Source organism: Cervus elaphus, chromosome 12 (genome assembly GCF_910594005.1).
Source record: "Cervus elaphus chromosome 12, mCerEla1.1, whole genome shotgun sequence".
Taxonomy (NCBI): Eukaryota; Metazoa; Chordata; class Mammalia; order Artiodactyla; family Cervidae; genus Cervus; species Cervus elaphus.
Genome location: NC_057826.1, coordinates 43,527,115 through 43,539,876, shown reverse-complemented (window position 1 = coordinate 43,539,876; position 12,762 = coordinate 43,527,115). Strand labels below are relative to the sequence as shown.

Here is a 12,762-nt window from a genome sequence, read left to right as displayed (position 1 = left end):
CTCTGCTGCGTGTACCCAACTTAGTGCTCAACATTTCTTCATTGGGCTCCAGTTTGGAGCAGAGACAGCTATCTTTTCTTCTTAAAAAAAATTATATTTTTTATACCCTTGATATTTGCTCTTTTTCTTTCCTACCTATTAAGTCTTTTGCTCAATTTTCATTTTTTCTTCAGTTTATCTTTCTAGCACATATGCTACCTTCTCAGTGAAGCCTTTCCTGTCCACCCTATATTTTCTTCTCCTAGTCATCAATATTCCTTCTCTGTTTAATCCCCCTTTTTCCTTACTATCTATCCTGTAATATATATATATATATATATATATATATATATATATATATATATATATATATTCTTATTTATTGTCTGAATTTCCTTCTAAATTGCAAGGTCCAGGAGGACAAAGATTTTTCCTTTTTAAAATTTTTTTTTATTGAAATATAGTTGATGTGGTGGCTCAGACGGTAAAGAATCCACCTGCAATGCGGGAGACCTGGCTTCGATCCCTGGGTAGGGAAGATTCTCTGGAGAAGGGAACGGCTACACACTCCAGTATTCTTGCCTGGAGAATTCCATGGACAGAGGAGCCTGGTGGGCCCCAGTCCATGGGGTTGCAGAGTTGGACATGACTGAGCGACTTTGACTTTCACTTTACAATATATATATTTATACAATATATATATATATACACATATACAATATATAACTTACAGGTGTACAGTATAGTGATACACAATTTTTAAAGGTTATACTCTATTTAGAGTAGTCTTTTTTTTTTTTTTAGTGCTATAAATATAGCACTTAGAAAAGACTCAAAACTTAATTGTAGTCAAATATTTGTTGAATGAATGACTAAAGTTAACATATGTCTGCTATAAAATTTAAGGAAATAAGAAAAAAAGTATAAAAAAGGAAAAATAATTACATGTAATTCACCACCGAAAATTAACCAGTATTAAGTTGTCTTATATCCTGTGTGTAAATGTAAAAGAGTATAAATAAATATAAAATTGAAATCAGTCTATATATAGTTGTGTGTTGTGTTTTTCTATGGCACTTAATATTTGTCACAAACATGATCTGGATCACATGGATATAATAATACATACTAAACCACTCTCACTTTTTTAAAAAAATTTATTGAAATATAATTGATTCACAATGTCATATTTAGTTTCTGCTATATAGCAACGTGACTCAGTTACACATATGTATATTCTTTTTCATGTTCTTTTCCATTGTGGTTTATCACAGGATATAGAATATAGTTTCCTGTGCTATACATAAACCACTGTCCCTCTGTTATGTATTTTGTTTGTTTCTACTTTTCACTGTTATGAATAACCTTATAATAAACATCTTCATTTTTTAAAAAATCCCTTTACCTGAATCTGTGTTATAAAAATATTTGAAGTTCTTCCAATATTGCCAGTTTTTACTACTTTAAATAACCTAGTCTTGTTTGTAAATGGTGTTTTAATTAGGACTTAATGGTTCACCAGCAAATGCTACGGTATATTTTGACTCTTAACAATTTGTTAGTTTGATATTAATTGAATTTTAACTGTGATTCTCACTTTACCAAGTTTGATATGCCCATTAGGATATTACTGACTTCTTTTGTTTTTTTACCTTTCTCCCCAGGTATAGTCCTAGTAGCTATAAATCCTTATGAACAGCTGCCTATTTATGGAGAAGATATTATTAATGCATATAGTGGTCAGAACATGGGTGATATGGATCCACATATCTTTGCAGTAGCTGAAGAAGCTTACAAGCAAATGGCCAGGTTGGTGGAAGCTCTATTACTATTTCATTACTTTTGTTGGATGTGATCATTTCTTCTTTACTGAGTCACAGATATTTTAAAATACAGTGAATAACAACTTGTAAATTATTAAATAAACAGCCTCGATTAATTTGTTTCAGGTGGCCTGAATTATTATCAAAATAACCTAACATTTGTAAAAGGACATATAGTTTTTAAAAATTACCTTTGGTATCTCACGATAATCCTGTGACTATTCAAGGACAGATGCTACGTTTTATAGATGAATGGATCACGGTTTGGAAGTATTAAGTGACTTGCCCAATGTTATTCAGCTAGTGAGTGGCAGACCAGAACTAAAAGGCCTAAATGCTGATAGAAATCTGTCTGTATCTGGGGTAAGTAAAACAGAAAACTGTGAGTTTTAAGTTAGCGAATTTTAGGGCATTGGTGATCCTGAACAGCTTCAGGAAAATGTCTTTGATGATAACTGTGGAACCCTAATATCTTTAGAGTGGAGAATGAGAAAAATCTACTTTCAAGACTAGATTATGCTCTTGGTAATATAATTTAATGCAAAATTATGCATGCATTGAAGAATAGTCTATTTTTAACCTATTTCTCTAGTCTATAGGTAAGGATGTGGCATGTTATAAATATGATACTGGAAACCCTCAAGCAGTTTATGGAGAGAAAACTAATACTGCAGAGTTTTTTATTTTCTCCTTTCCAACAAGAGAGAATGTTTGTACATAATTGGACCAGTGTGTGACAGAATTTTAGAATTATTTCAATGACAGAATCTATAGAAGTCATTATACCCTTTTGTTAGTAAAATAGTATTGATACTTCTAATGACAGATAACAGCTATTAAGTACTCTTTCTGTGCAAGGCACTGTTTAATTGCCTTCCATTTACTAAGTAGTTTTATCCTTATAGGACTCATCTAAGGTTGGTATTGTCATTTTATAGGTGAGAAAGCTAATGACAGAAATGAACTTTTACAAATCAGAAACAGAGTCATGAACATAGAGAACAGATTTGTTTCTAGGGGTGAGGCAGAGTAGAAGAGGAATGGACTGGGAGTTTGGGATTAGCAGATGCAAACTATTATATACAGAATGAATAAACAATAAGGTCCTACATATAGCATAAGAAACTATATTCAGTATTCTGTGATAAACCATAATGAAAAAGAACATTAAAAAATAAATGTATTGGTAAAATGATTTCAAAATCAATTAGTCTGACACTATGAAATATCGACATATTAAATATAAAATGGCGAAACATGATTTTGTTCTACATGTCATATTATTTCAGATTCTGCTATAGAATAGTAACCAAAAGTTTACTTTTATGTTTAAAAGTGAGAAAATTCCATTTATTGATATAATTTTTTTCCTCTGAAATATTGGGTTGGCCAGAGTTCATTTGGGTTTTTCCACTACATCTTACGGAAAAACAAACTTGAATGAACTTTTTGGCCAGTCCAGTAGAAAAGCCTGCCAGTATTTTATTTGTTTGGTATTGAGCTCTGCAGAACAATGTTAGCACCTTAGAAGTTGAACCTGAGAGCTACTGGGCAGAGAGGGGATTACATGGTATTCCCTACCTAAAAATAATCCCTGAAAAATTTTTTACTGTTCATAAAGAATTATATGACTTTTTTGAAAATACTATTTTTAAATATGAAAGCTTGGCTTTCACCATCCTTGTTACTGGTAATCCACAGTTTTAGGTTTATATGAATATTTCTGGCTTTTTACCCTTTGATTTGCTTTGGTTTCTTAATATTACCTCCTTAATATTTCCTCTGTGACTCCAGCATGACTTCTTAATGGCAAGTTTGTTTTCCCTTTGTTCAGTTTCGTTTTTAGACAGTTTTAAAATATGCATCATTCAATGCTGATATTATGTTTGCCACTTATATGAATTAATTTACACCCATAAAATGTGCCACAAGCCCATGCATTGGGAGCGTGGAGTCTTAACCACTGGACCACCAGGGAAGTTCCTAAGGTGATTATTTTAAACTTTGAAATTAGTAAGTACCTTGTGGGAAAATACTTTGAGACTATGCAAATATCCTGTTTCTCATAATATACTTTCACTCACTAATTTTAACATCCATCAGCGGTTCTTACCTGCAGCAGTTATTACTGTGGTGTTTGCCAGGTGGGTGGTTGCTATTTCCATCATTCCTTCTACAGGTATGAATAGGAAGTCTAATCTAAGGAAAAGCTATTTCTTTCCCCCCCCCAACTTACTTATTATTTATTTTGTATTTGTATCAGGATGAACTCATGGACATGTATTTCATACTATGGATTATTCTGCATTCACATGTGTGTACTTAGTCGCTCAGTCTTGTCCAGCTCTTTGCAACCCCATGGACTGTAGCCCACCAGGCTCCTCTGTCCATGGGGATTCTCCAGGCAAGAATACTGGAGTGGGTTGCCATGTCCTCCTGCCCAACCCAGGGATCGAACCCAGGTCTCCTGCATTGCAGATGGATTCTTTACCTATTCTACATTACTATCATTATTTATTTTGTTCAAACTGTCTCAGATTTGGCCATTGAGAGTTCCTTCCAGTGTCCTTGCACATTCTCCATCATCTTTTGAGCATTTCCTTACTTTCTAGCACCGCCTGACTCATTTTCTAATTTTCTTGCCCCAAGCCCCAATGAATTCAGCCATTTCTTCAAGGACCCCTGGTTCCTTGTACTGAAGAAATGGTATTTAGAAACTAAGATCTGGGTGCTAGATGCATTCACTACTTGGGTATCCTTGCCTATAAACCTTCTCAGTGCACACAGCTAAGAAATATGTTGCCCCCCCCCCCCACACCTTCACCAACAGAAGGTGTTGTCATAATTTAAAATTTCCACCAAACTGACAGGTGAGAATGGTAACCTAGCATTGTTTTAATTTACCTTTCTCTAAGTAGCACAGACTTTGCACATCTCTACACACACACACACAAACACATATCTGTATCTATATAATGTATATATATTTAAAACCATAAAACCATTAAAATCATACTGATTCCTCCAATTGCAGTTCAACACCACAGTTTTTATTTAATTTATATTTTGTCTTTATTTTTAAAATTTTTATTGATGTTTATTCTTTGACTAGTGTTGGGGTACCATACGGTGGTCTTCTGTTTTTGTTTTTTTTTTTTTAATTTTATTTATTTGTTTATTTTTGGTTAAATTGAGTCTTCGTTGCTGTGTGCGGGCTTTGTCTGGTTGCAGTGAGTGGGCTTCTCTTACTGTGAAGCACGGGCTCTAGGCACACAGGCTTCAGTCCTTGAGGCTCGCGGGCTCTAGTTGTGGTGCACTGTGGCATGTGGAATCTTCCTGGATCAGGGATTGAACTTGTGGCACCTGCATTGGCAGGTGATTCTTAACCGCTGGACCACCAGGGAAGTCCCAAAACCACAGTTTTTATTCTTGATTTCTTTTTTCTTCTTTTAACTTCTTTCTTTGATCTTGAGAAACCTGACTCTCCTTATCCATAGTATATTTACTTGTTTGCTCAATCCTAGAATATTCTTAGTTTCAGAAATGCTAACCCATAGCCCTGTAAAAAACAAATTTACCACTCAAGTGCAATATTTGTGTCCAGGTCATTTTGTCTTTAGTCTAACATAATATAAAGTACCAATTTCCAAAGTTACCTAGGTTGGTTCATTTTTCCCCCACTTACTTTATTAATTTGTTGAACCACTCTCCCATATATGATCACTTAGATTGTTTGCAACATTTTGCAATTGCAAACAGTGCTACAATAAACAAATTTGTATATTTATTATTTATTGTATACATTTTTATATTTGTATTTCTTTATTTGTTTTTCCTCCAAGTTGCTTTTAATGAAGTCTTGGGAACAAAATATACAGTCTGACTCAGATACACCATGGAGCAAGGCCTAGATAATGAGATAATTTTGCCCACATCTTGGGGATAAGAGTGATATATATGTCTTTATGAAAACTATTTTTTAAAAAAATGTAAACTCTGTACAACATTCTCCAGGAGCTAGAGCCCAAGAGAACCCACTGGGAGTCTATCATCGGTAGGACCTCAGAGGCATCTCAGGGATGGAAGGAGAGGTAGGCAGTTTTTCCACAGCCGGAGGAGGCTGCAGTATCCTCATCTCTGCCAGGAACACCAGGCAGTAGCAAGCAGCACTGAAAGAAGACAGTGGGGCAGTGGTACTGGGCAGCTCTCAATACCTTGTCATAAATATTTGGAACAATCCAGTTGGTGATATTTATTACCAATGGGGCCAGAGCTGGAGGGAGACTTCTAATCCACAAGGGGCAGAGAGGGCACCTCTCTGCTTGAAGAGGGACAGGAGAGGTGATGGGAGCAAAGAGCTAGAGCAAGGGGCTCTCACATTCTCGGCTACCTCACCTGGACAACTGCCACAGGGCCGTGAGCAGCTTAAACCACCCAACTGCTTTTGGGAGGAGGGTACAGGATCTAATCACTGACAGGCTTTTGGTAGTTTAGGTTCATACCTGTTTCAGAGCTTTTCTCTACCAACTTGGTATCACAGGAATTCTTCAGCTGGGGTAGAAGGTCTGATTGAATGTGTCTTCATGTCCAACATTGGTGCTTTTGCTCCAAGCCCGGACCCAGTTGCTCTTGGAACCTATGGCTCCCGTGTCTAGCACAGTGCTGTTTGAGCTGAACACCGTGGCCTTGGTGACTTGTGACACAATGGTTTGAAAATCAAAATCGCTGTGTAAGCAGATGGAGGCATTGCTGGGTTTAGGGTCTATCAGCTAGTACACAGCAGAAGTGGGGTTTGGCTTCACATTGTACACGGTCTTACCCCCAAAGCCTAATTGCTTGCATTGGGTTACACAGTGTTCAGCGCTAAGGCAGTAACCTTGACCAGCCTTTAAGACAGGTTAGAGGTGGAGCACATTTTTGTATTTTTAAAAGTGTCATTAAAAAAATAAAAGTGTCATTGGTAGGTCAAAAGGTAGGTATAAACATATTGCCAGATTCCCTCTAAAAGAGTTGTTCCAGTTTGCATTTTTGCCAAAATTGTTCAAGAGTGTCTATTTCCCCATAGCTTTATCAACAAAATATGTAATCTTTGTGTGTGTGTGTGTGTGTGTGTGTATGCTTAGTCACATCTGACTCTTTGCGACCCCCATGGACCATAGCCCTCCAGGTTCCTCTATCCTGGAACTGTCCAGGCAAGAATATTGGAGTGGGTTGCCATTTCCTACTCCGGGGGATCTTCCCCACCCAGAGATCAAACCTGCATCTCTTGCGTCTGCTGCATTGGCAGGGGATTCTTTACCACTGCGTCATGTTCTTGCCAGTTTAATGGTATCTTAATGTTGTTTTCATCTGCATTTCTTTAAATATGAGTAAGTTTGAATATCTTTTCATATGTTTAAGAGCAGTTTCATTTTTTGTTACTTTGTTTATGGTCTGAATTGTTGATTCAACTTTTCCATTTTCTGTTGTTTTTTGGTTTTTTTGATCCTCAATTTTAAGAGTTAAATATATACATATTAGCCCTTTGTCTGTGTTATATTGCAAATACTTCCCCTCAATTTTGTTTTGCTTGTAATGTCCTTTTCCTAGCAAATTTATTAATCTTTTTTATTTCTTTGGATTTTAAGTCACTGTTAGAAAACCTTTCTCTACACCAAAGCAAAAAAGATTTAATCCTCTTTTCTTCTAGTGTTTGTATTGTTTTTATAGCTTACCTTTAGATCACTGATCCCATTGGAGTTTATACTTTTGTATGATGAGAGATATGGACCTAAATTTGTCTTTTTTCCAAATGGCTACACAGTTATCTCAGTGTCACTTATTAAGAAGCCCATCTTTGCCCCAGTTATTTGAGATGCCACCTAAAATTTATCATGCCCTCAATTTTCTTATGTTCTTGGTTTAATTTCTTGGCTATATTCTTTCTTCTTCCTTTATTCATGTCCCAGTACCACACTACTTTGATTATAGTGATTTTATAGTATGTAGTATGTTTTATGTTTGTGTGTCTGATACCATTAACCACCCCTCCCCACCACACTGTCTTTTTCATTATTTTCCTGGTAATCCTTAAGCATTTGTTTTTATGTGTAAATTTTGGTATTAACTTACCCAACTCCGTAAAAAATAAAGCTAACTTTTGAGTAATAACATGAAGGAAAGGAGGAAGCAAGCCATTCAGATATCTGGAGAAAGCATATTCCAAGCAGAGAGATTAGCAATTGCAATGACCATACAAAGCTTTGAGGACTTTTGTAGCATATTTGACTTTTTCTCTGAGTGTGGGTTTTGAGCAGGAGAATGACATGATCTGGCAGCTGTGTTAAAAATTCATGATAGATTCTTACCAAAAATGTATATCCTGAATCTAATCATGAGAAAAACTGTAAATGAGGTGTATACTGAAAAATAGCTCTTTATACTCTTCAAAATTATCGAGATCAAGATAGTCAGAGAAAGGCTGAGGAACTGTTCCTGATTAAAGGAGAGAGTGGAAACATGCCAGTTAAATGCAGTGAATATTTGGAATTGAATCCTTGGTGATGAAGGAGGCAGGGTGACTTTGTAAGGGGCAATACTGGATGATTGTAAAATAGAAATATAGACTAGATTAAATAATAGTTTTATATCAACTTTACATTTCCTGATTTTGATCACAGTAGATATGTAAGAGCAATGTCGTTGTTCTTAAGAAGTATACTCTAAAATATGTAGGAGTCATCGTGTCTATAACCTACTCGCAGATGTTTCAGAAAATATCACAATAAGAGAAACAGAGACATTTATGAAACAAATGAGCAAAATCTAAACAATTGGTGAATCTGAGTAAAGCATGTACAGGAATTCCGTTTACTCTTTTTGCCGTTTTCTGTAAGTTTGAAATCATCTCAAAGGTTAAGAAACAAACAAAACAAAAGGACTGAATGTAATGCAACAAGGGTCAATTCCAGGTAACTAGTTAGGAGGATTTTGTATTGATCCAAGCAAGAGCTAATGATAACCTAATAGGGGAGAATACAATCAGAGATGGTGAGAAGTGGATGGGCTCTGAATAAGTTTTTAAGGTAGAACATAAGAAGGCTTGCTTATATGTGGTATGAGAGAAAAAGAGAAGTCAGGCATGGTGGCAAAGTATTTGGTCTGAGCACCTAAAAGGTTGGAGTTGCTGTTTACTGAGATGGAGGAAATTCAGGCAGAGCAGGTTGTGCATGTAGGGGTGGAAGTATTGGAAGAAGAAGGGGGTGGAGTTCCATTTTAGATATTTAAGACGAAATGGCATTTTTGACATCTGTCCTCAAAGCACAGTTGACACAAGTGATTCTTGCCCCGTAGATACATGTCCAGTGACAGCAGCATAGCTAGGATCCTTGGCTCATTACTTCTTTCTCAGCATGACGCTTACAGAGAATAGTGTCCTCACAGAATATTTTCACAGCCTAGCCTCTTAATTTTAACAGTCCTGTCAGCTTACAGAAGAGAAGAACTCAGTGGGCTGCTATGTCTGTTTGTCTTCTCATATTTTTGTTTCACATTCTTATCAGTCTTTTCTCGTCCTGAAGCTGATTGCTCTCTGATAATTAAAGCACAGTATTATTTTCCTTAAAACATCAGAGCTTTTTAAAAAATCTCTTTTTTCTCTTTAAAACCAAGTAATATTGATTGCTTGATTTGGTATTTTTTTCCTACTGTGAATGGTAGAGCAAATAAGTTTTATTGATTGTTTCATTTATGGGTTTTCTTAAAATAAATTTGAGAGTTACATGCATAACCTTAGTGTAAGGGAAACAATATCCATACTAGTTAAGCTTAAATTTTTCAGTCTCCCTGGACCTCAGCTTTATTACCTGAAATAGAACACTTGCACTAGATGATGTAGCTTTACACTGAAGGCATTCTTTGGTATGTGTTTGTTTCCATTTGGTTCATGGGCACTAATGCAGAAGTCTTTTACTCTTTCCAGTGGAGGGCAAACCATGGTGAGGAGTTTGCAGAGAAGCAGAAGGAACATAGTATAGACTTTTCATCTGGAAACAAAGAGATGTGGAATGTAACAACTCACCTCTGCTTTAACCTTGGATAAGCCATCTGACCTCTCTGCATTATTGTTTCCCCCAACTGAGAAAAGATAATATTTGTCATGCTTACATCAGAGATGAAAATTACCTTAAATGATAAACATAAAAAGCACTTTGAAAAATACTATTTAAATCTAAGCTGTTACTATCATCACAGTCTTCATTATCATGAAGTCTCATGACTCTATTGCTAGGCCTTTCCTTAGGGTGGGCCCTTCTTGCATTTGTTTAGGCAATCTCTGAAGCTTCACTCTGAGTTTCATTGGCCAAGTGGATGCTGGCTGTTATTGATCATAAAATCTCTGCTGTTACTGCCTGTGACTCATCAGCCATGTGGTACCAATTATTTCTACTTATGCAAATATGAAGTAGCACATGCTATGTGATAAGGAATTTTATATATTATTTATATATATATATATATATATATATACACACACACACGTATATATATAGGGACTAACTTCTATTAGTAATTAGGAGCTACCATGTTTAGAAATACACTGTGTGCCAAGCATGGGGTCAGGCATGTTACCTCTAATTTCATTATACCCCTGGGAGCAAACATCATCACCCCTGCTTTATAAATGAGAAAACTGAGGAAAGTAACTTTCAGACCATTGTGTTAATAGTATCTGGGAACTGAGGTTTGAATCTGGCTCTGAGTCTCCAGAGCCTATCTTCTTTTTTGTTTAATTTTACTTCCAATTACATGACCCTATTTATATATATCCATTACTGGAAAAAACAGGCTATTTCTTTTATGGCATCTTTACATTAATTTCACAGGCTCTATACTGATGAAAGGTTTCCCTGGTGGCTCAGTGGTAAAGAATTTGCCTGCCACTGCAGGATACATGAGTCAGTCCCTGGGTTGGGAAGATCCCCTGGAAAAGGAAATGGCAACACACTCCAGTATTCTTGCCTGGGAAATTCCATGGACAGAGGAGCCTGGAGGGCTACAGTCCACAGGGTCACAAAAGAGTTGGACATGACTTGATGACTACACAGTAACAACATACTGATGAAACAGGGAGGTCAAATGGACAAGAGGAGAACTGACAGTCATATGACAGACTTCTCAGCAGGAACTGGATGTGTCTCTAGGGGACACTTGTTTCCATTTCCTGAGTGATCTTTCTGCCTCTGTAGCCCAGCTTTTGTCAGTGCACCAGCACAGTCTTAGAGCAAACATTTCTACTTAAAAACTAGTAGTACTTATTGTCTTATTTACTTATTATCTAGTAAGTTTTAGAGTTTAAATCTTTTCTTCTTGGGATTAATCAAAAGCAGAAATCTTGGAGAAACAGAGCAGAGCCTATCTTAATGCTTGGCAATGATAAAAATGTAGAAAAACCTTGCACCTTCTAACAAGAGAAACAGAGACTAGAGTCTCAAGTAAAAGCCATATCACAGTAAATACATAACTTTGGAAGAAAGATTTTATTACACTAGCTTAATATTTTTCTTTTTTTTTTTTATCAAGGGATTGAATAAGGGAGAAGCAATTAGATTGAGTGCCTGTAAAAAAATAAACCTCTAGATTTTGTTTCATGAGAATATGTTCACTTATAAGCTAAAAATTAGACCTAGGTGCTTGTGTACTTAAACAAGGTACATGGCAACACCTGAGAGTTAATACTGAGGTGAGTGGATATAGTAAATTGTATTCTGTGTGAGTCAGACTGGCGTTATTTAGTTTCCTCATTAATGACTTAGATATGAATGGAAGGTATGCTCATTAAGTTTGCAGAGAACAAGATGATGGTCTTGGAAATATGAATATTATTCAGCATGAGCACAATAGAGATTATATTTATACAGTAAAGTTCAGAAGGAAAATGTGTAAAATAATCCACCTGATACAAAATGAAATCTTGATAGATATAATCTAAGGAAAGGCTGGACAGACCAAACAGATACAGATTGAAGGAAAATAGACTAAAGTGTAACATCTCTCTCTTTCATCAACCCAGAGTGGATTCGAGGATTCTATCCTCGAATAGTTTAGTTCCTATGGTTTCAGGTGATTCTCCATAGTTTAATTCTATTGCCTTTTCCCATACAACCTTGTTTCTCATTCTTATTATATATGAGTCAATTCAGGCATCACCTCCTCTAGAAAGCATTTCCTGGCGTCTCCTCCTCATATCTCCCTCTCCTTCTCCATGCTTTCATAAGATCCTGGGTAGACCTCTTTTCTTGTAATTGTTGTTGTCGTTGTTTAGTAGTCATGTCTGACTCTTTGCGACCCCATGGATGTGTAACCCGCCAGACTCCTCTGTCCATTGGATTTCCCAGGCAAGAATACTGGCGTGGGTTGCCATTTCCTTCTCCAGGGGATCTTCCCAATCCAGGGATCTACATTGCATCTCCTGCACTAGCAGGCCAGGTTCTTTACTACTGAGCCACCAGGTCCACTATATTTTGACTGTACTTTTTAGTCTGTCTCAATAGGCCATGAAGAGTCTTTTATCTTCATAAAATGTTTGGCATATTGTGACTACTCATTTCATTGTTGAATGAATGAATGAAGCAGTATTTTTGGGTGGTAGCTTTTGATTCACATTATAGCCTCTGGAAGTACCATTGACTAAACAGATCACAAGAGTTCACTTCTACTTCAGGGCACCCAGTACCCAGGCCATTTAGGATCGTTGCAGACACTTGAGAGGACTGGCTAAGCCAAAAATCATAAATTCTCAGTTCCTGCAGCCTTAGGATGCTCCAGATTGATTTGTCCTTGATGAAGAATGGTAAATCTATATCCTTAATTTGGTTTTATCAGGTCCTTGAAATGATATCTATATCCCAGTAGTAAATGAAGGGTCTTATAAGGATGAGAGCACTTTAAGGATCAGCTAATCAAAATTTGGAAGGACAAT

General features: G+C 36.4%; 1 protein-coding gene across 8 annotated transcripts in view; it reads left to right on the top strand.

The window, feature by feature from the left end:
• The window catches only part of MYO5A (myosin VA), a 199,843-nt gene that overhangs the window by 74,642 nt on the left and 112,439 nt on the right, over nt 1-12,762 (top strand). For all 8 annotated transcript variants that reach the window (XM_043918818.1, XM_043918823.1, XM_043918821.1 and 5 more), the window contains exon 4: nt 1,644-1,788. In XM_043918818.1, the coding sequence (XP_043774753.1) occupies nt 1,644-1,788 (145 nt within the window). The remainder of the gene's footprint in view (nt 1-1,643; nt 1,789-12,762) is intronic.